Raw genomic sequence first — 27,480 nt, forward strand, 5'->3', positions numbered from 1 at the left:
ATGTGATACTAGTTGTGTTTCCGTCACCACAATCTCACTAAAATCAGACCTTAGTTCTCGCTACCACTAAACAAAGACCTGAAGAAATCCCATTAGGAGTCACGTCAGAACGACCTTTCATTCGACCAATCAGAGCGTCGCTTACCAGATCATGAAAGTGACAGTCAGAATGTGATTTCTAATCATACAACCTCGAAAACTTTATCACAGGGTATTCCGAAAGATAGTTACAGGTTTAACGACTGATCATATTCTGGATTTGAACCCATGACCAGTACATCAAGTTCCATCAACCATGACAATTGGGACACCTGTGCACCCAAGTTTCTCTCACTCTACTTCAGCAAAATTGCAGTACCATAAAGGCAGAAATTAATAAGTAGGGTCTGTGTGACTAATAAAGCAGTTTCTTGTCACTTTTCGGCCCAGTTTTATATCACAATTAGATATATATTGGGTAGGAACACTAACCCTACAACCTTACGATTCTTGTTCTTTTGAGATTCCTGCTGCGTCTGATTCAAGAATAATCCAGTTTTACATCACTGTCGGACATACATTGGGAAGAAGCCCAAACCCAAGCACCTCACGATTCATGTTTCTGTTGAGATACGATAACATCAGCGTCTGTATCAGAAATAACCCAGTTTTACATCACTGTCGGACATATATTAAGTAGAAACCTTAACCCTAGCACCTTATCATTCATGTCACTGTCGGACATATACTGAGTAGAAAACCTAACCCTAGCACCTTATCATTCATGTTTCTGTTAAGATACGAGAACATCAGCGTCTGTATCAGGAATAATCCAGTTTTACATCACTGTCGGACATATATTGGGTAGAAACCTTAACCCTAGAACCTCATGATAAATATTTGTTGAGATTTCATAACATCAGCGTCTGTATCGGGAATAATCCAGTTTTACATCACTGTCGGACATATATTGGGTAGAAACCTTGACCCTAGAACCTCATGATAAATATTTGTTGAGATTTCATAACATCAGCGTCTGATTCAAGAATAATCCAGTTTTACATCACTGTCGGACATGTATTGAGTGGAAACCCTAACCCTTGAACCTCATGATTCTTGTTTCTGTAGAAATTTCGTGACATCTGCGTCTGATTCAAGAATAATCCAGTTTTACATCACTGTCGGACATGTATTGAGTGGAAACCCTAACCCTTGAACCTCGTGATTCTTGTTTCTGTAGAAATTTCGTGACATCTGCGTCTGATTCAAGAATAATCCAGTTTTACATCACTGTCGGACATGTATTGAGTGGAAACCCTAACCCTTGAACCTCATGATTCTTGTTTCTGTAGAAATTTCGTGACATCTGCGTCTGATTCAAGAATAATCCAGTTTTACATCACTGTCGGACATGTATTGAGTGGAAACCCTAACCCTTGAACCTCATGATTCTTGTTTCTGTAGAAATTTCGTGACATCTGCGTCTGATTCAAGAATAATCCAGTTTTACATCACTGTCGGACATGTATTGAGTGGAAACCCTAACCCTTGAACCTCATGATTCTTGTTTCTGTAGAAATTTCGTGACATCTGCGTCTGATTCAAGAATAATCCAGTTTTACATCACTGTCGGACATGTATTGGGTAGAAACTCTAACCCTAGCACCTCATGATTCATGAAATACGATAACATCAGCGTCTGTATCAGGAATAACCCAGTTTAACATCACCGTCGGACATATATTGGGCAGAAACCCTAACCCTAGAACCATGTGATTCATGTTTCTGTTTATATTTAGCGACAATAGCGTCTGATTCAAGAATAATCCAGTTTTACATCACTGTCGGACATGTATTGGGTAGAAACTCTAACCCTAGCACCTCATGATTCATGAAATACGATAACATCAGAGTCTGTATCAGGAATAACCCAGTTTAACATCACCGTCGGACATATATTGGGCAGAAACCCTAACCCTAGAACCATGTGATTCATGTTTCTGTTTATATTTAGCGACAATAGCGTCTGATTCAAGAATAACGCAGCTTTATGTCACTGTCGGATATATATTGGGTAGTAACCATTACCAAAGCACCTCGCGATTCATGTTTCTGTTGAGATAATATGGTGACATCATAATTTGGGACTGTCTAACTTACCATCTGTTTTGATGTAAAATCATAATCTGTAGCATTGATTGCCAGGATTGTAATGTAAGCTGTATCAAGGCCGCTGGTAAATGTATTGTGGACAAGGCAAATCAGTGGCTGACAAGATCAGCAAAACCCATGCCATTGGGCACATTAACACAATCAGCCATTTGACATGTCGTTCGGTGATGAATACATGACCACATTCATGCCTACATAATACTGTTTATCCTTGTCATAATCAATCAACTACAAACAAAATTCATCATTTTGCTAGTTCTTTATTGTTGAGGAAACAATAAACATAAATGTAACACATGAAAAGAGTTTTGCCTCAAAATGCTGAAAACAGTGTAAGTGAAGAAATTCCATGCACAGTATATTTGTAAGATGCTAAAATCACCATATATGATAATTGATATTATGAATGAAAAAAACACACCTCACATTATGAAACAATATATAATATGAATCATATGTTTAGATGTACAGTACTGTCCATGAGTATAGGGAGAAACACTGTCCCTCCACACAGTAGCGAACTGATGCTACTCCCTGCTGATCTTTTCACTACTCAGGATGTCAATGCTGACTTCAACACAGAACTCTTCTTCTCAACACTTCTTCTTTCCAGAAACGTACAGGGCATAGTTGCTCTCCCTTCTCAAAGCACACTGTATTGGGAGCTGTATATGTAGTTTAGCGTTGGTGTAAACTGATACCATCAAGTTTCATTACAGCATGGTAGTTGCCCTGAAAAGGTTGAAAATATTCACATAAGTGATGTCATCACCATTGATTGAACATTTTTCATGGAAAAATAACTTATGATTTAACTTCAATATAAATAAATCCACATAGTACACCTTATTTTTACATTTACATAAATCAGTGACATTGTTAAACCCAATATAATGAAAAACAAGCCCCTCCCATTCTATTATCAGCCAATCAGGAAACAGTTGACCGTTTGTGGGTATAGCATACATTTATTTTAGGTTCATGGCAACATCAAGTTAAGTTCCATTTAAAATGCCTGTAAAGATATTATAGTTTAATATCATGTTGTCTCACTTAAATTCAAAACTTAATGGGAAGTTATAATTTGCAGTTATCTCAACTGGCAAGGAATGTTTCTCAAGCCAGTTAAATGTGTCCAGGATACAAAATTAAGATGGTGTTTTTACCACAAATATTTTCTTGAAGAAAAATGAAAATATCTGATGATAATTTGTGTACTTTTTGTAATTCACATCCAGAAACTGATATGCATTTATTTTTTGGTAAAAGATTTCTGGCTTCTGGACACAGACTCATAATTTGTATCTGGATATTCGTGTGAAGGAAAATGTGATAACAGATGATAATTTGATCTGATTTTGTTATTTTCAAAGTATGTAAGTGTAAGGTTCTTAAAATACAACCAACATTTTGTGAGGGAGATAACTGATACAGTTAGACATGAATTTCGAAAAAATATATACTTCAACAAAAACCTGCAAAACAAATTTTATACACAGTATACTGACTCCGAGTGGACCATTCCTTCTTTTAGCCCTTACTACCGAGAGCAAGACAGGGTAACAACAAGTACCATCCTTTAACGTCTTTTGGAATGATGCTTCAAGGGATCAAATTTCTGACCTTCCGCTCTCCGAGCAGACACTCTACTAGTACACCATAGAGGCAGTCAATCAGACTTGGAATTTGATGAATTTCAATGAGTTAAGGTAACTAAGTTGACAATCCATCAGTTTATTGTTATTTTCTGAGAACTAACAATCAACAGTACTTTTCTTATGTTCACCATTTTGTTACTTATGTTCATTAGTGTAGAAAATTCTGGACGGGAAGCATTTTATCTGGACAGGAATATTTGCAAAGTTGCCCTTGCGGGAATTTTATACGCTGCTGTTACATAGCGACACACTTAACATCAAATCACAATTCTGACATCATTGCTGGGATGATTCATGCCAAGTTTCAGCTTCACAGGCTTTGTCGCTCTAGAGGAGATGTTGAAAGTGTAATCGTTAACGACATACATACCAGCAGAAAAAGGTAACTTTTCTTAATAAAAAGTCCAACAAAACTCAATCTCATCAAAATCAGATCTTAGTTCTCGCTACCGCTAAAAAATGATCTGAGGACATCCCATTATGGGTCACGTCAGCATGACCTTTCATCCAACCAATCAGAGCGTCACTTACCAGATCCTGAAAGTGACAGTCAAAATGTGTTTTCTAATCATGAATCCTCGAAATATTTAACAGAGGGTATTCCGAACGACAGTTACAGGTTTTATGATTATATCCATAGAATTTAGGCCATCTATAAGTCATTCCAGAATGTTGTTTTGGTCAGTTTTAAATTTATTTAATCGAGAATACGTCAAAATATGTTTCGAGGCGTAGTCGCCAGTTTGAAACTAGTGCAGTAAAGCTCGAGATAGCTACCTTCTGATTGGCAAATGTCAATTTCAGTCATTTCATTGGTCGGTCAATGATCGCGAAAGGTCGTTCCTACGTGACCCGTAATGGGATGTCCTCAGATCTTTGGTTAGCGGTAGCGAAAACTAAGATCAGATTTTAATGAGATTGGACAAAACTAAGTTTAATCTGAAATTAAATAATGCATCTTTCAATATGCATATTGATGAAGACATCTCCTCAGTTTTAAGGTCGTGATTCACAATTTGCATGCAAATGTTTATGGACTGCACATAATTTGTGTGTTTGCATGTTAGTTGGGAGCAAGGTATTTACACACGATTTCATAATGTAAACAGCAAACAATGATTGTTTAGCTCTCTGGGTCTAATAAAATCTTTTTTCTTTTTGTTCAACTGTAATTAAAAATGCTGTCACGGCTTGATGACATGTTGCAAACACGAAATGCGCAAAACGAAGTTGCCAAACATTTTTAATGTTCATCGAATCAAAAATAACATCTGCCACATTAATAATCGGACAATTCTTGGGTTAAGACGAATTAGTGGCAGAACTGTACATTACCGGTTGAGAGAGCACAACATCCGGTCCCAACATTCAGCAATATGCCTAATTTTGCTTACACAGGACTATCAGTCACACTTGGTGTAGACAGCATCTGAGGTTCAGAAGAAAAACAGGGACAGTACACTGTTCACAAATGAGTGAGGGTTTCATCTGAACAGCTCTGATGGTCGTGCAAAGGTCTACATGCATACTGGAGAATGTTTTAGCAACTCTTGCATTACTTATCATAATCAGTTTTGGGGTGGAACTGAAATGGTATGGGGTGGCATCACAACTCATGGGAAAACACGACTCATCATTGTTATGAGGACATCGATTGAGATCATGTTCTTGCCTTTGTGCACATGCAGGGACGTAATGTCATGTTGCAGCAGGATAGTGCCCGCCTACAAGTTGCACCCCTCTTTAGGGCGTATCTCTCCATCTCCAATTACCAGGAATGGATCTTGTCAATGAATTTGTTATGATAAAACATTGATGAGACAAAAGACCAAATATTATGTTGTAATTTACAATAACATAACATTTACACTACTTAATACACAGCAGTTACTTTTTTCCATTAGTATAGATGAACACAGCCATGACATAAGTTTATTTGAACCTTCGCTTTGTGTACCGGTAAGCTACAAGTGATCATCATCATTTCTACAAAGTTAAGTTTCAGCTTCTTGGAGAGTGTAGTTTCTCTTTTTTTAATTTCATTCTTAATTGTTTTTCAAAAAGCAATTTCAGCCCCTCCATTTCTCCAATTTGAATCCCCACCATTGGAGAATTGATTCCAACCAAATATGGTTGATATCTATCTCTTAGTTCCAGAGAGGAAGTCGTTTAAAGCAATATAGCCAAATTACTCCTATTTGGCCCCGCCACCCAGCCCTTTGGGGGGTCAGCCCTCTCCATTTGTACAATTTTTAATCCCCAGCATTGGAGAATTCTTCCAACCAAATATGGTTGATATCTATCTCTTAGTTCCAATAAAGAAGTTGTTTAAAGCAATATAGCCAAATTACTCCTATTCCGCCTTGCCACCCAGCCCTTTGGGAGGTCAGCCCCACCATTTGTACAATTTTGAATCCTCACCACCAAGGGATGCTTCCAGTCAAATTTCGTTAATTGTCAATTTGTGGTCAAATGAAGAAGTTTTTAGAAAAAATCGTTGACATACGGACGACGGACCCCACAGTATGGCATAAGCTCACCTTGGTGAGCTAATAGTTGTGTCAGGATGACAAACATCAGACAAGCAGGCCATGTTGTTTGTATTCAAAAAGTATTTTGTTTTATTTTGTATATTTGTCTTATCTGGAAAAATAGTCTATGCTATATTACAACCAGTTTGTTTAACGTTTCGAGGCGATCAATGTTACCTTTGTTGGGTGCAACTGGACCAAACAAGCTATTTACACCAGGCTTCTTGTAACTGGACAGTGAAACCTGTGAACATGGTATGCGAAGAATGAAAATCTTCATAAGAATAAACACAACACATGACACCACAGAACTGAATGAACAAATTGTAAAATAAAACACTGGGACAACCATATAACTTAATCCGAGTCCCATTTTGGTGCTACACATGCCAGGTGTCATTAAGTTTTAGTTTCCTTGGTTTCTGAGAAGAAAGTTCTTAAAGTTGAACAAATCAGAATTGGAAGCTACAAAAATACCTTTGCAAATGAAGGTTAAAAAAGTGTAATAAACATCCATCAACCTCTCCATGACAACATTGCTAAGGTTATCTAGGATAAACAAAAATATGCCTCACTACGAACCGTTTAAATGGGCCTGAAACTGATCAGAATTTATTTTTAGGGAATTAAATACTGGTAAAGGTCATCATAAATAGATTAACAAGATTATGCAGAAATAAGTAACAAATGTTCAGATACACCAAATGATATGAATATTTAATAATGATTGACAAATGAGGAAAAACGAGTGAATTGTTTATGACCACTTAAATTAATGGTGCTTGGTCCAGGCAGGCAAGAGGTTGATAGCACTAACAGCTATCCATGTAATTGGGGTGTCATGTCACCAAATCAGCCAAAACTGACATTCCATATAGTTGCCCTTTGGGAATGTTAAGAATCAAATTCTGTGACTACGTTTTTGAGACTGAATTACTTGGATCATGTCCGTAACAATCCAAACAGTGTTAGTATACCTGTAATCTAGATACAAGGGTGCATGCAAAGGGTATGACCATGGCATGATAATCTGAATCTGAAATCTGAAAAGAACAGTAGATCTATTTTATACCATTGTTGGAGTGCATAATAACATACATATATAACCAATCATAGCTTCACTTCCCAAAAGATTCATAGGAAACATTGCAAGTACAAGGTTATTACACTGACTGGTACATTCCATTATTAGGACACAAAAAGGTGAAAGATGATGGCATGACCAAATGGAACATATGATCACTGAAACATAGCACATTGGAGATTGCAATATAGTATTACAGCCTGTTAAATGAATAACACTATGATACATGAGTACCTGGTCAAAATAACATTCAATATGGCTGCAATGTCGTCACCCCAAAAAATCACAGACACAGTTTACCAGATTCAACCTAATGGAGGCCAGATGTGCCCATTGTATTGGTGCCATTAAACTGACTCATGTAACGGAGCTCCAGATAACTTTTTGAGCAATTCAGTTTTTACTTTAGGGTTTCTATTTTAATTGGGTTATTACATTTTTCATTGGGTAACCAATATTTTTTCACTCATGTATTCATCACTCTCTTGGGTCTTTCCCAAAATTAGTGAACATTTTAAGATTTCAAAAAATGAAATAATGTTCTAAATACATAGGTTTGACTCAGAAAGTAAATTAGCTTGTAATTGTGTTTCAGCAATTAGCTCCTTTGTATGCATGCTGAAAAAGCTTCGTTGGGTATTTATGCGAGCTGTTTTAATAATTTGAGTTTTTCATTTAATGCATGCATTTCTGTACACAAGTTAATGGAAAGTAATTGGGTTTAAATAATTTTGGGGGGTATTTTACACAAATACGCTGCTTATCTGTAGCTCTGATGTAATAAATTTCCCTTCATTACCTTTTGGCTGTCTCCTCACATGACTGACAGAAATACTGTTCGAACAAACTACCCTGGGTATAGGTGTTAAAATTGCATCTGTAGCTTCCCTGTACTTTTTCACGGAATATATTATTACAACAAAAAGGCAATACAAGGGTATAGAAAATAAGCAAAAGAAACAAAACTATTTATCTACAGAACAGACTTTCTCACAGCATCTTGACCAATTAAAAGGATGACAGTATATGCAAGAAGACAAATTCACCATTATCCCCTAAATACTAAATACTTGCTATGGAAACTAAATATCCCAAATTATCAAAAGGCACCAGTTCAACAATAGACCTATCTATGTGCCATCCTTGTTAAGGAAATATTGTAAGTTTTTTTTAATCTGCCCAGAAAGAAGCACTACCCTCATTTTCAGTATGAGTCAAAGTTGTGGCATCTCAAAATATCAATTTTTAAAATGTCCTAAACTACCAAAAGGCACCAGTTCAACACTAGACCTATCTATGTTCCATGCTTGTTAAGGAAATATTGTTAAAAAAAATTAATCTGCATAGAAAGGAGCACTACCCTCATTTTCAGTATGAGTCAAAGTTGTGGCATCTCAAAATATTAATTTTTTTAAAATCCTAAACTATCAAAAGGCACCAGTTCACCACTAGACCGATCTGTGTGTCAAGTTTGGTGAAGAAATATTGTAGATTTTTAAGGTATGTTCCAAGAACGATCACTACCCTCATATTTCAGTCAAAGTTGTTGCCATGGAAACTAAAAAGATACATTTTACAAAAATCCAAAACTATCAACAGGCACCAGGTCACCACTAGGCCTATCCATGTACCATGATTGGTGAAGAAAATAGTAATTTTTTTTCAAAATCTTACACAGAAGTATGAATGCAAGGACTGACCATGTCCATTTTAATACCCCCGCAAAACATGTTGTGGGGGATAATAATTGGTAATGAAATGAGTCAAAGAACACATTCATCATGGCTGCAGCAGCACATGAAGACAAAATGTTGCAGTTCCAAATATAAGAATAACTTGCAAAATATGACCCTGTTGTTGGGTTTACCAAATAATTACTGTATATCAAATTTCATAACGTAAATGCAGAAGTGGCTTTCTAAAGGGTGAAAAGTATATGTTCAATATGGTTGCCATGTCTAGACAGCTTGAAGTTGTACTGGCATCATGTTAGTGGGATCAAATACACAAAATCTCAGCTTATTGAAAATATGATTTTCAGAGAAGATATTGAAAACACAAACAAACTTCATAAGGTATGTGAAAGTTTAAGGCCATAGAAGGCACAGGTAATACAGTCATCCAAGAAGCCACCTCAATTTGCTGGGCAGAGTTGCATCCCTGTCTGTCTCACAGTCCTTGAACCATATTATTTTCCCTTCCGCCCAGCCCATCTCACTGGGTCTACTTTTAAACAAAAATGAAAATAAAATGTTTCTATCAATATTTTACATTTTCAGAGACTAAGCTGCATCCCTTTCATATGCCAGAAATCTATGACAATGGGTTCAAATCCAATAATTACCATGATTATTTTCCTTGGTTTGTGAGCACCATTTCCACGCAGGTGGGTCTCATCAAGTGGTAAATATCTAAGATGTTCCTCCCAGATCAAGCAAAAAATACACCAATGTAAACCCCATAACACATATCAAGTTTCATAATGCCACATCTGAATTTGCTGTGTAATATGCAAAAGTGATATTTTGTAAATGGCCTCATGTTTTAGAATATCATTGCTGAGATTTCAGTTTCATATGCCTTGTAGATTCAGAGGAGGTTTTGAAAGTGTACAAGTTAGTTATGGACAGATGACAGATAATGCACCATGACATAAGCTCATTTGACTTCAAATTGGATATTCCTGTATTCATGATAGCCTGTAGTTTGATTACAGTATACCAACTCACACCTCATAACTTAATAAATGGCCTAAGGTCTGAGGGAAAGTAATACTTTCACAATTGCCATAATCAGGTCAGCGAGTTTGCATAGTGAATGGTTGTAATAATATAAATTCCCAACATGTATAGGGGTAGAATACAACATACCTGATTTCCTACAAGGGTTGCACCTCAAATGTCCTGAATGTGGCAGGACACAGCCCACTTGGATACCCTGGGAATAAAAAAATGAGTAAATTGGTACTGATATCTTGACATATTGGTTGCAAAGGGAGGTAATCAATGATACATGTATAGTTTACTATAAATTTGCCGGATGCACAATAATCTTTATGATCCTTTATTAACCTCATATGTCTACATATTCCCTCAGTGTTCATCATAACAACAATAACAACAACAACAAACAAAAAAGAGGGCATGTAGACTAGTGAATTAGAGCGTGGGCCTTATCTCACAATGGAGCGAACGCCAGAAATGGACCTCACTTTGAACCCAGAACCCAGACCTTTCAGCAAAACAAGTTAATTAACACTAATAATCTAGATGAGATTTGATGCTTCCCAGTTGATATATCTATGTTAGTCCTACACTCATTCTGGGCCTACAGACATAGGATACAAACATGCGTCATGTGCAGGGTCAGCAGGCACGTTGACGTTCTCCATCTCAGTATCTGAAAATAAAAAGTACCATAGTGAATGGTTGTAGACTGTAAATAATGTTTGCACAAAGACTAGATAACATTATGACCAACGAACAAGTAAGAACAGATAAACAAAAAGCAAGATCTAACCGATAAATGTTTGATCGAAAACCGATCGCTATGCCGGCCAAGGGGGATAACTCTTTCTGACCACGTCGGGACGAATTTTCCAAAGACAAACTTTAACCTTGTTTGCCAATATATTTTGTAACGATCAGTTCTTATAAATATGTGTAGTTCTATCAAACAAATACACATACAATGGCATGTATGAATGAAAACCGTAACGATCTTCTATTAAGACCAGATTGATATATCTATAGATCTATCTATTGGTTGTTAAAATTGTAATTAGGTGATGTATAAAATATATATACCGTATGAAGATACTAAATCTAAGTCTAGCCTATCTAGACCGGAGATAAAAACAACAACAAAATGATGACATCCTACCATCTGCTGAATGCTGTGTTCGACACTGCATGTTCCAATATGGCGTGAAATGCGCCCCTGTGAACATACATCCTAATATGGTTATGCTATTTAATTGTTACTGTTAGTTAGTACTAGCAGTAAATGTTAGTCTCCAGAGACGTAGAGACCGTCTTTGTACCTACTAGTAACAGGTCATATTTGCTAACAACTCTGTGCTAGTAGTAGGTAATATTTCCTGGATCGGGTGATATACTTGTCCTCTGGAAACGGTCGATTGTATATTTTATATTTTCTAACAATGTCTCTGGTTGTTTCGTTTGAGTGCTGTCTTTGTTACATTTTATCAAAAGTACTGATCAGGTCTTCATATTTGCATGGAAGACTTTTCTCCCCACATATTTTTGCTTGAATGATTTCATAACTCGATGGAAAGATTCAATTCAAACATGAAATGCGATGCAGACAAAAACTGATACAAATTAACCTTCGTGACACTGTTTAAATGTTTATGCTTGTGAGGGGGCCGCCACAATTAGTCAGCTTCTCCAGTGACTTGGGAGATAACAGAGGCTTGTGAAGCACCTACCCTCTTCAGCCCAGTACCCCCGGGCGTGGTTAAGCGCGGCATCCGGCTCCCCCCACCCCCGCTTCCCCCAACGACCGCCTTGCACTACCGTCACATAGCCTGTTCGGATACAATACTGTTACTTGGTGTTTTTTATTGTTTGCATTTACTCCTACGCCTTCCGAATATTTGGATTTTTAAAACTTTTTAAACTTTATTTGTATTTTATTATCTTGGTTGTTTTATCCATCGTATTCCTTTTTTTATTAGTTTAATTTTATTTTTACATCTTTGAATAATTATTTATGCGGGGGTAAGTCGATTCATTTAAAGAAATTGAGTCATTTCACCACTTAACAAAAACAAAACCCAAAACAGTATGCAATAAAAGGACTTTATGAGGTTTATTTGAGTCGAGAAAATACGCCGTGCAATATGAACCCTGGGATGAACCGGAGAGAGTGATACCAACCCACCCCTAACCCTCCTTCCCCCATAAAAAAACATACAACAAAACAAAACCTGATATGCTCAGTAGAATATCTTTGTGTGTTTGTTGTGTGCGAACACCTTTGATTGTTTGTGCCCGAATGTTTTTGTTTGTGTGCGAATATCTTTGTTGTGTACAAATATCTTTGCTGTGTGCGAATTTCTTTGTTTGTTTGTGTGCGAATTTCTTTGTTTGTTTGTGTGCGAATATCTTTGTTGTGTGCGAATTTCTTTGTTTGTGTGCAAATATCTTTGTTTGTGTGTTTGTTGTGTGCGAATATCTTTGTTGTGTGGGAATATCTCTATTTTGTGAGAATTTCTTTGTTTGTGTGTTTGTTGTGTGCGAGTATCTTTGCTTGTTGTGTGAGAGTATCTTTGCTTGTTGTGTGCGAATATCTTTGTTTGGGTGTGAATATTTGTGTTTGTTTATGTGTGAATATCTTTGTGTGCGAATATCTTCTTTTTTTCAAGTGAGAATATTTTGTTTGTTTCTGTGCGACTATCTTTGTTGTGTGCGACTATCTTTGTTGTTTACGAATGTCTTTGTTGTGTGCGAATTTCTTTGTTTGTGTGCGACTATCTGTTTGTTGGGTGCGAATATCTTTGTTTTTGTGTTTGTTGTGTGCGAATATTTTTGTTTGTTTGTGTGCAAATATCTTTGTTGTGTGCGAATTTCTTTGTTTATTTGTGTGCGAATATCTTTGTGTGTTTGTTGTGTGCGAATATCTGTTTGTTGTGTGCGAATATCTTTGTTTGTGTGCGAATATCTTTGTTTGTTTGTGTGCAAATATCTTTGTTGTGCGGGAATATATTTGTTTGTATGCGAATATCTGTTTGTTGTGTGCGAAAATCTTTGTTTGTTTGTGTGCAAATATCTTTGTTTGTTGTTAGGGAATATATTTGTTGTATCTTTGATGAATGGGATTTAACGTCGCGTTCAAGAGAATACCCAACTCAGACACAGTATACTGACTCCTTGTTTTAGCCTCTTAGCCTCCCTGCAATATATATCTGCAACAGGGAGATCACAAAGATATCCCTACCACGTTCTGGGATCCGTGAAGATGCGGGGTAGAATAGGTCTTCAGCAACCCATGCTTGTCGTAAAAGGCGACTATGCTTGTCGTAAGAGGCGATTAACGGGATCGGGTGGTCAGGCTCGCTGACTTGGTTGATGCATCGTATCCCAGTTGCGTTGATCGATGCTCATGATGTCAATTACTGGATTGTCTGGTCCAGACTCGATTATTTACAGACCGCCGTCATATAGCTGGAATATTGCTGAGTGTGGTGTTAAACGAAAAACAAACAAATAATAAACCTTCTCGCATTTCGGCACATAAGCTCGGCACATAGAATGTATACTAGTCAAAAGAAGTTAAAGAACATCCGATTCTCTCATATGAATATGGTTAATCTGTCATGCAATATAGAATTTACGAAAATTTGCATCTGTTTCAATAAATCGTTCATGGATGTAAATTGTATTGATATTCATCATCATGTTCTTGTATAGTTATGCAACTGGTACGCTGACGTTGTGAGAATCAGGCAGTTCAATAAAGATGTAAGATACGTTTCTTTATAAATCATTTTCGTCATCTGTAAGAGACGACCGTTTAATCATCAAAGCGCGGGTTTAAATGTTTTTTTGAAACTAAGCTCGGTCTACCTAATTTGCCAAATCCCAGTTTCTTGTCAGGCACTGGTGCTACCTATAATCTAAAATGCTGGGCATTGGATTTAATTTAAAAAATAAAAACGTTATGAAAAGCAACTAGGCTGGCTTGTCGTCAGATACTCTTTGATAGATGTATGTAATAGCTCCTATGATCAAACACAAAAGCATCGAATAACCATTTCATGTGGGTTTTTTAAAAAAAAATTAGCCACTAGCAAACATGGGTGCATATTTTCTTTTGCCTGGCAGTATATAACGATGTGGTTGACTGTTAATACTGAGATGTCCAACACGAAATGAGACTTTGCATTACCTTAACGCCGATTTGATCAATGATATTGGCATGTCTGTATTGCATAATCATATTTTGTCAATGCCGTCTTAATTAAGTGTCAGATTGCCATGTTGCCGTATCATTGTCATATAACAATATTCCCTCGTAAGAGAGGAGGCGTCCTTCACAGGATCCCGTGATAATCATATCGCCCCCACCGGCACGCCCCCAACTGTCACACACATTGGTCAAGGCACGTGGCGCTGCTTGACCTTCGCCACCATGATGCGATGTAAGGAGCTGTCTCGTTATCGCTAACAAAACAGCGACATGAGCGTCGAGTGTCATATATTGTTCCGTGCAATGGTTGTGACATCTTCACAATAAAGGTGAAGGTTAACGCGTTGTTCGCGTTAATTGAGGACGTAACGGTACTATTGAGGTGTCCTTACTTGACGATGTCAATACGTAGATACGATGCACAGTGGACTGGTTTTAGATGATGTTGTTAGAAGAAAAGTATTAAACAATTCGAGATAAAAAAAATAATATTTTGGACTTTAATTTGGAATTTATCTTGAGGGAAAAGCTAGATTGATGCAACTATGTCAGGCAGATGACTAAAACCCTCTGTTTCAGAACAAGCCAACACTTGGTCGAACATGAAATATTATCTGTGTGCGTCACCAAGAAATATTCTGACGTGAAACTAGTAATGGGAAGATTTTGCTATTGGTTGGACCAGGACTGATTGTTAAAGTTATATGTTGAACACCAGTGTCTAACTGCCATTGCTGCAATAGTGACCATACCATAATCTTTTACACACTCACTCTGACATCTGTGCGTATAAAGATATGGCAGTATCTACACATTTTTAATAAAACAATAGTTTTTATATCAAACTATAACTTAATTTGTTTTAGAAAAGAATAGGTATAGCAAGCAAAAGAACGTCAATATAGTATCGGCAGTAATTTTAGCTTCGTGTTGCTAGTATTGGAACTGATTGACTGGTGCTAATTAGCTTGGTACCAACATTACTGGTGTTCGTAACTTTGTTCTGTTAACGCTGGCTATGCCTGAAAGTCATGCCACTGCACTGTAAACTCCGGGGCTCCTAATCTAAAGTCGATTTCTTTTCGGGTCAGAAGATCGACCCCCCCAAAAAAACAAAACAACCAAACCCCCCCCCAAAAAAACAACAACAACAACAAAAACAACAACAAAGCAACAACAACAAAACAACAACAAACAAGCAACAAGAAACAAAACAAGGAAACTAAAAAAAACAAAATACGATTTTATGATATACACAACTTCGTTTGGTGCCCAGTGATGGATATAGAGAATCTCACACGAGTTGATAAAAGTGGAAAAAAATCCGAGGCTTGCCGAGGATTTTTGCCACTTTTATCAACGAGTGTTGATATATTTGATATCAAAAGACACTCGGGTGAGATTTTATTTATCATCCAACATCATTCTTTCAACTTTTTCAATTTGTAGACAGTAATTAGCAGTGTCTTCAGTGTAAAAAGTACTGCAAAAAGCTTCAGTAGCAGAGCCATTAGTGATGTCATTTGATTGTGACGTCATGGTAACCAGTGACGTCACAATGGTCTGCAAAGCATTGTGATGTAATTTCATTGCAGCGATATCTACAGTGTAGATATCGCTTCATCTCATCCAAGCGATATCTCCTGTGGGAGCCAGTTTTGGATGATAAATATACTAGCCACACAAAGAAACTGTGCATACAACAAAATCATATTCACAGTTTCTTTTGGGCCCGTTATTTGTTGCAGGTAGGACAATGTTTGCTATGCATAAATAATATTGTCTGCAATAAATGATATGACATGACATAACATCAAGTATGACTAAAATCAATGACAGTTAGAGGGATTGTGTTCAGTAACAACAAATATCCGTTTCATCACTTTGATGAAACCCACGAACACAGGTATGGTTCTGACAAACCTAGAAACATAATCAGGCTGAATCTGGGATTCGAACCAGGAAAAGTTGCAGCTGGAAAGAATGTGTATAACACTAAGAGACGGGCCACATAAATATACTCATTTGTTTCTCAAAACTTTCTAAATAAATCGGTATAGGTTGGTTGAATTTTACTTTGATTATTCCCCAGCCACCTCATCTTCAAAACTGTATTGTAAGATAACAATGGCATGCAATGAAGATCCTGATTTGCAAAATCACGCCAGTTTTTCCGGTTATGATAACGTGTCTCGGCTGAGTGCAGGCTGAGCTGAGGGGGACTGTGAGTGAGTGAGTTGGGATTAACGCCGCTTTTAACAGTATTCCAGTTATGTCACAGCATGCAAGCTTAATGTGGCAGGAAAGCCCGAAGTGATGCAGGTCTCAAACGTTTACCACTTCGGTGAAACCCACGAGCACGGTATAGTGCTGACAAACCTAGAAACATAATCGGGGCGAACCGGGATATGAACCCACAATCATAGGATTCTGGCGTGCCCAAGGGACGCAACTCTGCACAGCGAATCGCGGCGCCTTAGACGACTGGGCCACCCGTGCCCCCGGAGGGCCTTAGAATGAAATGGGGCTGACAGTTTTATTACATACATGCTCTTGGGTTTGGAAGAAAGGGGCGGATCTTTTGTCACACACTTTGGAAACTGTACTTACGAGACATTTGGATCCAGCAAACAAATCTGTAAATGAATGAGTGAATGAATGTTGATTTACGCCGCAGTCAGCAATAATTCGTCTTTATCACAGCGTCCTGTCAATAATAAAGTCTGGACCAAACAAACCATCAATTGTATCATCATCCTTTATTGTCCAGTGTAACATATCACATTATATCAGTATGTGTGTGTACCCCTTAATGTCGACGATACTGCAATACTGGCTAGAAATAAGGAAGATTTACTAAAGACGCTAAATGCCTTTGAACAATTACTGTAACTTACATGTATGGAAACGTAGAATAAATAAGGCAAATTGTAAAATACTTATATTTGTTGGACGCAAGACGGATTATTAATCTTCTTTTTTTTACGAACAACATATGTCTGGAAAACATATATTCGTGTAACTATATCTAGGTATTATTTAGACAGTTTATTCAGTAATTTAGGCATCAAGGCCAATAGTACAATGCAGATTGGATATTAACATTTGTCACGTGATGTACATGATTAGATTATAAATCAAGTTACACATTTCTCATTTTAAAGAGATGTTTTAAGAATACAGAAACAGCATGGATTATATCAGGATTTTCAGAGTTTAGCAGATTTATCATTAACTGACGGTCTTTAAAAGTACCTTGCAACATAGGGAGGAATTTACACCTTAAATGGGAACTCGTTTCACATATAAGTAAGACATGGTACCCATCCTCTACTTCTCCGGATGAAAAATTTGTACAAATAGAGTTCACAATATCAGTACATAGTTGTGATGAACAGAGTTATCAGCTTTTGGTCAAGGATTCTATCAGCTTTTGGTCAAGGATTCTATCAGCTTTAAGTCAAGGATTCTACCAGCTTTTGGTCAAGGTTTCTATCAGCTTTAAGTCAAGGATTCTATCAGCTTTTGGTCAAGGATTCTATCAGCTTTTGGTCAAGGATTCTATCAGCTTTTGGTCAAGGATTCTTACTGATAATTATTGGCAACTGTCATCCATTGTTTTTTAGATGCTATTTAAACATCCCCATATTCATTACATCAATAATAAATGACTAAATATCACCAAACATATTGCATTGTCTGTAAATCCTCTGCAATGGCGGGTCAAAGAGGGTGGGGGCGCTTTTTAACAAATGTACCCCCACCCCACCCCACCCAAACAGTCTTGCTTGACAACGGCATAAGGATCTGTACCGAAACGTCGCCTTTACAGTATTAAAGAAGTTGTTATCCATAAATTGTGTCTACTTTGTCCCACCCAAACAATTAAAAAATGTTACCTACCATGATAACATATTGAATGTGTTGTTAAAGTAAATTAATAATGGTTTTCATATGGTGTTTGTGATTTTTTCCCGCACCTCTCAGTGTGTTATCACGTATAGCCTTGCGGTGAATAAGCGCTACGTTCTGCCATTCTTTTATGATATTTATTAAAACATAATGGAGATAAGGTGCATTGGTAGTCGAGGATGTGGTAGCCTGAACAACGATGTGGTGGCACGAGGACGTGCAGTCAGCCACGTGACACATTGTGACAACATGATCTCGTCATTTCTTTAAAAAAAAATTATTATTATTTTTTTAAATCTGCTCTGCTGGAAACTACAACTTTAAAACACAATTTGTTACACGAAAAAAAATGAGAAAAACCGCTAATTTTTTAACACCATGAGTCAGGTCGTTAGAGGGGAGGATCTCTCTAAGTACTTGATAACAGTACTGAAAACACATACGTTTCCTTATTATTCCATGCAAATGCTTCCAACAGATTTTCTGGCGCGTGCCATAAAGAAAATTTCCTGTCAAATTTCGGCTGACCAGATTATCTCAATACCAAGGTGACACCATGCCAGCGCGAACGTAGCGCGTGGCCATCTCAGAGCGAGGCGCATCCGTAGTCCCTCAGCGGTTTGCCCCCACCCCGGGGTCCCCACGCCCTACCGTTTGTAAGAGGATTTGGCTGAAAAGTGTTGTAACAAAATGGGGGACAATTGTCCTCGTGTTTAGGAACACTAGTAGACACCTTGGGGCGAGCGATAAAGACCTTTTCATACACAGAACATCTTGATCGGACAGAGGGGATTTGAAAGCCGTCGGGCAGGGATTGGCGGCATAATTAGCATCCAGTTGGTATTGACATGTTGTGATGGGGAGAGAGTGCATCTGTATATAAAGCAGACTCGGGCTGCTTGATCAATTACAAGGAATATTGGTTTGTTGGCATTTAAGTCCATTACAGGGCTCAATAGCTTTGAGAAGACCTGGAATTAGTGCGAGTCAGCTGATCGTCACACACAGATCCACTGTTTGGAAGGAAGTCTTTGATAGGCATAGGGAGGCTTGGAAGGAGTAAAGCTTTGAAAGTAGATACTGAATTTTTTTTTTCATCTGAACTTTTACATTTCTACCTGCACATCTGAACAGTTTGGGTTTGGACACAGTGGTGAACCAGCTTTAATTATTTTGTAGTTATATTTCGAGACTTTCTTAATCCAAGTACCATGATGGCTCAGTCGTGTTCGTACTACGTGCAACCCGAGGTGAACGCCCTCGACGGCGAGGACAACTACAACAACTACAGCTACGACGATGGTTACACCCAGTACAACCCCGACACCCCCGACTACCCAGCATGCGCTTACGCCGCGCGTAACCCCCGGGAGATTGGCGAGGGGGGATACGATGATGAAAATATGTGTCTCTCCCAGGGGCCGGGGATGCAGCCCGATTCACCCCCCTTCCAGAGATATGCGGCCAATGTACGCGAACGCAAACGCATGTTGAATATCAACTCTGCTTTTGAGGAACTCAGACTGCACGTTCCGACATTTCCGTTCGAGAAGCGCCTGTCTAAGATAGACACCCTCCGACTCGCCATTGCCTACATAGCCCTACTTAGGGACATCCTAATGTCACGTGCGGACCCCCTGGAGTTCGTCGAGAAAAGTCTGAGACAAGGGACGGACGGACACAGCGAGGCAATATGGAACACGAGCGGTAAATACAGTTTTAACTTACATAATTCAAATTAATGGCATATAATTAGAGTGAGTGAGTGAGTATGGTTTTACGCCGCTTTAGCAATATTCCAGCAATATCACGGCGGGGGACACCAGAAATGGGCTTCACACATTGTACCCATGTCGAGAATCGAACCCCGGTCTTCGTCGTGACGAGCGAACGCTTAAACCACTAGGCTACCCGACCGCCCCCGCCTATAATAGAGAGTTTACTTTGTTACTTAATAGTTAAATTTAGTAAACTATAATATGGTTTATTGAAGTGTTTCTTAATCTGTAAATTTGAAGAGCGATGGGGCCAAGTGATTACAAAGTTTGCTCGTTACGCCGAATGCCCGGGTTGGAATCTCATAATGGCAAAAATGGTGATGCCCATTTCTGATGTGATAGTGATGTAATATTACCAAAAGCGGCGTAAAACAATTCTCACTCAGTCTGTATTGGTTCGTTATATAAATAGACCTGAATAAGAAATCGGAACCTCTTTCAATGCTATTACAAAATATCACTGTCACCTACAGTAGCATATGTATACTAAACTTCAGGACAAAAGAAAATATACACCCATGTTTGAAGGTGGCTTAAATGAAACAATGAGGACATGGTTATTCGATGGAAATGTATGTGATACAGGTATCGTAGTTGTTTTAGAACTTAAGTCTGCAGTGTTTCGGCGACAGTTTTCAGCCACGTATAACGTTTTTATAACGTTTGTAATTTCTTTTGTAAAATCCAATTTTCAAATGCAGATTTTCTTTAGTAATTGCCAGGCAGTTTTAAGAAATATCGCTTTCACCGCAAGTAGCATTTCTATATTACTCCATTAGAATGTTTTTTGAATATTGAAAGATACCTTTGGTAAAGGATCGATAACACCTTCATGAATATACTTTTTTTTCAAAATGTAGTTAAACAAAAACTAAATAACTTTACTTACATTGCACGAGACGATTGCCCATATAGTGTTTTGTTTCTGCATTTATCTTAGTATTTCATCAGCGTTTATATTCTCATATGCTATTTCAGTTATACGAGGTATTACCCCTGCTGATCATTGGTCATGTTAAATGTCAACACTGTATACGTAAATCTTTAAAATATGTTCGTATGTATAAGTCAATTAATTTAATACATGTTTATACATGCTGATAATGCCCATGTTTACCTGTGTTCTACATAAATCAGAAATGAGACTTGTTGTTTGTGGTATCCCCCGTGAGGTCATTGACACACGTGACAGGGAAGTAAACAAATTATCTCACTCACAATAATACTTATTAATTTTTCTCAAATATATCTCTATAAAAATTACTGATATTACAAATGGTAAAATCAAAGCACCTACTCTATTAAGCTTAAATTACCAGTATCCTTAAAACTCAAACTTATTTTCTTTTCTTGTAAAAACGTTTCACCACTTTACTCTATCCAAAATACATGGATAAAATCGAATAAAAATAAAAATGAAGATTCTAAACACACACGGAAATGGAGCACATTCTGATTTCTCTTGCATTCGGTAGTAGAGAATTACATCCCTCAATGGTAGTCTACATCTGATAATGTTTATATCCATTTTATCAAGTGAAAGGGATATGTATTACTACATATTCAAAATTAATTAAGATTTTTTCCTACCATTAAAACGCCAAATAGAGCATCTCAAGCACACCTGTACATTCGGTTGTTTCTGTGTTAAACAGCTTTAAATATATCTTTTTTGATCAATTATAACAAAATATTTAAGTAAGTAAGTTAACTAGGCAAAATGGGCGATTTTATTAAGTGAAAGGTATATGTATTGCTACAGATACAAACTTGATTAAGTTTTTGTCCTATCATTTATACACTGCATAAATATGGTAATAAATGAAGTACTTAGATTACATTATGTACTTTATGTCTTCATCGAGTGAATATAATTACATAAAATTAACACATGATAGGGCAACAGCAATCTTCTAAGATGCTTTAAAAAATCGACACGTATATCTTCTAAACGAGTCACTATATACCACGCTAAAAAAATAACGAAAATCCTTCTCCTGCCCCTGAAGTGTATAGAATATATCCCCTATGTCGTGCACATTACTCTCTTGTGCAACAGCTCTATATATGCAGTGGAAAATTCGTATTTCAGCAATTTTAATAATAGGAATCTGTAGATGTGTATTGTGTTTCGTAAGACATTCAACAAACAGGCAGTGAATGATTTAGTCAAACTATTTGAAGAAGATCGGTGTAATACCTGAACATTAAATATACAAAAAACGCGTCTAAACTGTATACATGTGACTGTTTTAGATCAAACATACACCTTCAGTAAACATATAATTTTAAATTATATAGCTAAGTTATTTTATTACTGGGTTTGCGGATTGGCCGATGCACAATTTTCCAAATGTGGCATAAAATTAATATTTTGTGTTTTTTGTCGGGCCGAATGTGTTCACATATTTCAGTCATGAAAAAACTTCAAAGCACATGGGTACAGGAAGGAACATGGCGTTTTTTATGCGATCACTTACAATAATATCTGAATTATTTCTTTTTTATATTTCAGTCACCGAATAATATTATTTGTTAACTATAACATTTTTAAAAAGTAATAGAAAAGGAATCCATAGGATATCAAAATCATATTAAATATATATATTAAAGGTTTCATTTACTTCTACTAACAAAAATATATTCAGGGTTTTACACGACCAAGAAATGTGCGTCCAGACAAAAAACTTTTGTGCGTGTCAAGGTATCGACGCACAATAATACTGCTTGTACCAATTTTTTACACGATATATAAAGGTCATGTAATCACAATAATTATCAAATGTCACAGTACTCTTCACCAATTCATTACTTTACAAGACCCTAACATATGTATTTTCTGTAACTAAGGACTCTTGAAATGTATTATCGGGGGTCCTCTGGACCTCTAGTTTTGTAAGGTAAAAACACATGATATTATTTTTGCTTTTTATTTATTTATTGATTACCCAAATCGATAAGTATCGTTTAATATGGTTCAGTTTTATGTTTTTCAAATTTAACATTTAAATATTAAAAGTGTCTCCAAATAAAATTTTATAAAATCAGTTGTTATAGTGACATAGCTTATGTTTTATTCATCATCCGGTTTGAATTATAATCGTGTGTTTCCTTGTTGTTTAACGCCGCACTCAGCAATATTCCAGCTAAATGTATATAACGCGTTCCAATCAATAAATATATCAACGACAGACATCTATGCACTAAAATAATAAGGAGAATTGTGACCAGATGAAAATTAAGTTTTCATCATAAACGAATATTACATACGACTGAATTTGTCTGACCTCGAAGTTATTTGTTAGTACAGACCCGTGTTTCAATTATATCCTTCTGTTTGAAGAGAAGTGAGACGAAAGTGAGACAAAATATGTGATCAATGTTCTACGGTGGCCCAAACGGGACATGGAGTCTGTTTTTCCATATTTTGATATTTCACTTACTTTTATCGTAACCTTTAGCAAATTAACACAATTTGTCATACAAATATGTAATAAATCATGTTTAAAAACAACCGAAAACATGGAAAATGTACTTTCAAGTAGCTATTGAGTTGCTGAAATGTGTAGCGAAAATGTCAAAAACTAAATTGGAAATGTCAAAAACCAAAACGAAAATGTCAAAAACTAAAATGAAACCACAGAAAACTATTTCCACCGCGGTGATAATATTTCCACCGCAGTGTAAATAGTTTCCACCGCGGTGATAATATTTACACCGCAGTGTAAATAGTTTTCACCGCGGTGGAAATAGTTTTCTGTATTTTCATTTTAGTTTTTGACATTTTCGTTTTTGTTTTTTGACATTTTCATTTTAGTTTTTGACATTTTCGTTTCACTTTTCTGCGATTCAATATCTTCTTTACACATGATTTGTCACATATTTGTAAGACAAATCGTGTTAATTTGCAAAAGGTAACGACAAAAGTAAGTGAAATATCAAAATATGGAAAAACAGACTCCATGTCCCTTATGGGCCACCGTAATGTGCCATGCTTTGCACACAATCCATGTATGTCCGTGGTAGAAAACAATAAAGGCTTATGAAACAATCTACCTTTTATTCAACCTTTATTCTCATAGTGACCACACACGGTGATACAATAGCACAGATAACATACCCGCTATGTGTTACATAAACCAGATGACAAGGCGGTATGACGGAAAACACGAGGAACTGTTTCGTTTCGACAGTATTAAATTGCAAGTGTATAGATTTAGAAAAAAAATTCAGTGCCTTTTAATTACGGTGAACACAAAAATTGTTTTTATTTTCATAATAACATTTTTTTAAATATACTGATCTTTCACTTTCGAGGGCGTTAGATTTAAACAGAGAATGAAATTCGTCTCCAATATGTGTTGAATTGCAGGGACGGCACGTTCTCTCCTCACGGGAGAAACCATGCATTCTGTCAGATTCCAGCTGGATTAAGGTTTGGTGTTCTAAAAGTGAAATACAGGAAATGAAATCATTTTTGGGAGATGTGAATATTTTTCGAGGGCTGCGAATTGTTAAAGAAGAATTGACCGTCAAGTACTGTTCCACGTTTGGAAGAACTGGTCTTTCAATGCTATATCTATATTTGATGAAATCCATGAGGTGTTTAAGTCCTGGGGCGTATGGAATATGAATGGATAAATATTAAATCAACGACATCCATCTACACTTCATTGTAATTGGCCGGGTGAAAATGTATTTTTTAACCATAGACGAACATTTTCATAACATATTCATATACGTATAATGTATTAGATATTGATATCTTTATCTTTTCGTACATGGATAGGCCACCTGTCTATTTTAAATACAAAATTATATTAATGTGCTGTGCTGTGCACACGATATGCATGTACAATGGCTGTCCGGAAACCACGCCTACAGGTCAATAGTTACGTGAAACGAAATATATACTTGATAAAAGCTTCATTTATCCGGAAATTCGGATTCGGATCCGGATCCGGATCCGGACACTGAATTTCAATAACCATCAGTGAGAAATACACATTATTGTGTCCGACTTTCCGGACAACGGCCACGCTGGTAGGAGGCTTCTGATACAAAACACAGCTTATCCCAACACACTAAAATCAGGCATATAAACATAAACTGGTATATATCATGCATTATATATACACTGTATTTATATATCGACCGTTAAACCCTGAAATAGGTAGTGGTATTAAGTACATTATATATTCATGTTTTAACATTGTACAGTGGAGACATCAGAGTGGGCAAGTACACCGCCGGGTCACACTTGAAAACTGCATCTGACATTATCAAACATTACATTCGGCTGAAAACAGTCACCGATACACTGCAAACTTAAGGCCCTAAACGGGAAATCGTCTCATGCAATATAAACAAAGTTATTTTGCTTTTGTTTAACTGCATTTTGAAAAAAATATATATATTCAAAGTCAAAGTCAAAAGTAGTTTTATTTTTACAAAGGTCTACGGCCCATATACGAGAGATATTTGCGCATGTAGACACAATCATAAATGTTACACATTGGGATATACACGTTGTTTGATTAATTCATTTCTTTTGGCTAATGCATGTTTAATATATAGAGAAAGATTTAATATATGAGATTCATTCTTTGTCGTCAGAATAACTACAAAGGCGTGTATGGGTGACATTGCTATAAAATAATCTTTCATATATTTCTTTCGGAGATCATTGTAAAATTTCATGAAGGCGTTATCGATCCTTTACCAAAGGTATCGTTCAAAATTTTAAAAACCGCGTTTTTATGGAGTAATATAGATATGCTACTTGCGGTGACAGCGATATTTTGTTTTAAACTGCCTGGCAATAACTAAATAAAGTATACCTATGAAAATTGGACTTGACCAAAAAAATTACAGCCGTTATAAAAACGTTAAACTAGGCTTAAAACAGTCGCCGAAACACTGCAGACTTTAGTTCCAAAACAACTATGAAACCCATGTCAAATACATCACAATCGAATTACCATTTCCTCTGTGTTTCATTTTTAGCCACCATGAAACATGAGTTGAAATAAGAATAAAAATAAAATGATATCTTTAGCTGTCAGTCTAATGAAAGAGAGAAAAGAAATCAAAAACGTTATTTTTTAATGAAAGCCAAAGTCTCTTCCTTTTCTATTATGAACTGCTTAGAAGGGAATTTTATAATTGAAATAAGTACCAACAAAAAACAATATTCTCATTATTTTTAACGTATACGTCATTTTGGGTTGGCTGATCTGTAAAGTAACTAAACGCCTTTTCATAAATATTACAAAAAATCATATCCCACGTTTCCTTTGATTGATTTACAAGTGGCTTTAGTATATAATAACTGGTAAGATAATATTTTAAATAAAGAATTTGTCTCAGGTTTTGATTTCTCCACGCAACAGAGATTTTTAATTTATTGCTTGGGCATCCAAATATTCAAGCACCTCCTTCGTGGATAACACTGTGTGTGTCAGTACACTGTGACGGGTACGGTTTTCACGTTAAAACTGCGGAAGGTATATCTCAGGGGGGCTAGCACGTCGCTGTATGAGTGCAACAACCTTGAACGCGACGTAAACTCTATTTCACCTTACCTCCAAATCCAAGATATTCCTTCTTCCATTCACTCATACACCATTTCTCTCCTCAGATCTCACCGCGCGGCTGTCGTGGGTGAAGTGGGAGAGCCTTGGAGTGCGACGCCGGCCCTTCCTTTCGTCCCTCCCCTCAACAGCTCGAGGCACCCCCGGGGAGGACTGATGACTGCCAGGGTACAATACTGAGGGGTGTGCGTGGGAAGACATGATACTGGGAACAAAGTCGCTGCAACGTGTGGAGAGATTCTCCACTGAAACCTCATAGCTCTTGTTTTCATGATACAATTGTATATATACTCACCGCCAAAAGAAACGCGAACCATAGAAACATATAGAGAAGTATGATCGTTAAGACTGAGTTAGTGAGTGAGTGTTTATGCCGCTTTTAGCAATATTCCAGCAATATCACGGCGGGGGACACCAGAAATGGGCTTCATACATTGTTCCCATGTCGGGAATCGAACCCGGGTCTTCGGCGTGACGAGCGAACGCTTTAACCACTAGGCTACCCGACCGCCCCTGAACGTTAAGAAGTGATGTTTCCAATGTGTAACAATTGATGACAAAACTAACAATCAGTCACCTGTTACTACAGTGTCTTTATTCTTATCGCGATATGATGCACGTGATTTCCAAACTTTACACGCTAATCCTGCACCAGACAAATAGAGCATCTCGAGTCATGGTTCAATGACGTCACACGTGACGCGTTCGTGACGTCGGTTCACACAACACACATCGCTTGTGCGTCGAACCAATCTAATATCTCTTGAATATGAGTAATTCTTCATATATTATCCAACATGTATGGTATTCGCGTTTCTTTTGTCGGTGAGTATATATCAA

At 37.0% G+C, this 27,480-nt stretch overlaps 1 protein-coding gene and 1 pseudogene across 1 annotated transcript; one reads left to right on the forward strand and one right to left on the reverse strand.

The window, feature by feature from the left end:
- Positions 1-2,645: 2,645 nt before the first annotated feature.
- Positions 2,646-11,508, reverse strand: LOC139464313 (uncharacterized; annotated as a pseudogene).
- Positions 11,509-19,385: 7,877 nt separating this feature from the next.
- Positions 19,386-26,797, forward strand: LOC139464314 (helix-loop-helix protein 13-like). Its single transcript, XM_071245834.1, has 2 exons — positions 19,386-19,976; positions 26,688-26,797. The coding sequence occupies exons 1-2, from the start codon at positions 19,481-19,483 to the stop codon at positions 26,795-26,797; spliced, it is 606 nt and encodes a 201-aa protein (XP_071101935.1). The 5' UTR covers positions 19,386-19,480.
- The last annotated feature ends 683 nt before the right edge of the window (positions 26,798-27,480 follow it).

The sequence above is a fragment of the Haliotis cracherodii genome, unplaced genomic scaffold, assembly GCF_022045235.1.
Source record: "Haliotis cracherodii isolate W230 unplaced genomic scaffold, xgHalCrac1.p SCAF_17, whole genome shotgun sequence".
NCBI classification, from domain to species: Eukaryota; Metazoa; Mollusca; class Gastropoda; order Lepetellida; family Haliotidae; genus Haliotis; species Haliotis cracherodii.

What these genes read in the sequence shown, in the direction of transcription:
- LOC139464314 (XM_071245834.1), top strand. Translation starts at nt 19,481, where the DNA reads ATGATGGCTCAGTCGTGTTCGTACTACGTGCAACCCGAGGTGAACGCC. An exon ending in GGCAATATGGAACACGAGCG is followed by an intron (nt 19,977 to 26,687) that starts GTAAATACAGTT and finishes TTCTCTCCTCAG; the next exon opens with ATCTCACCGCGCGGCTGTCG.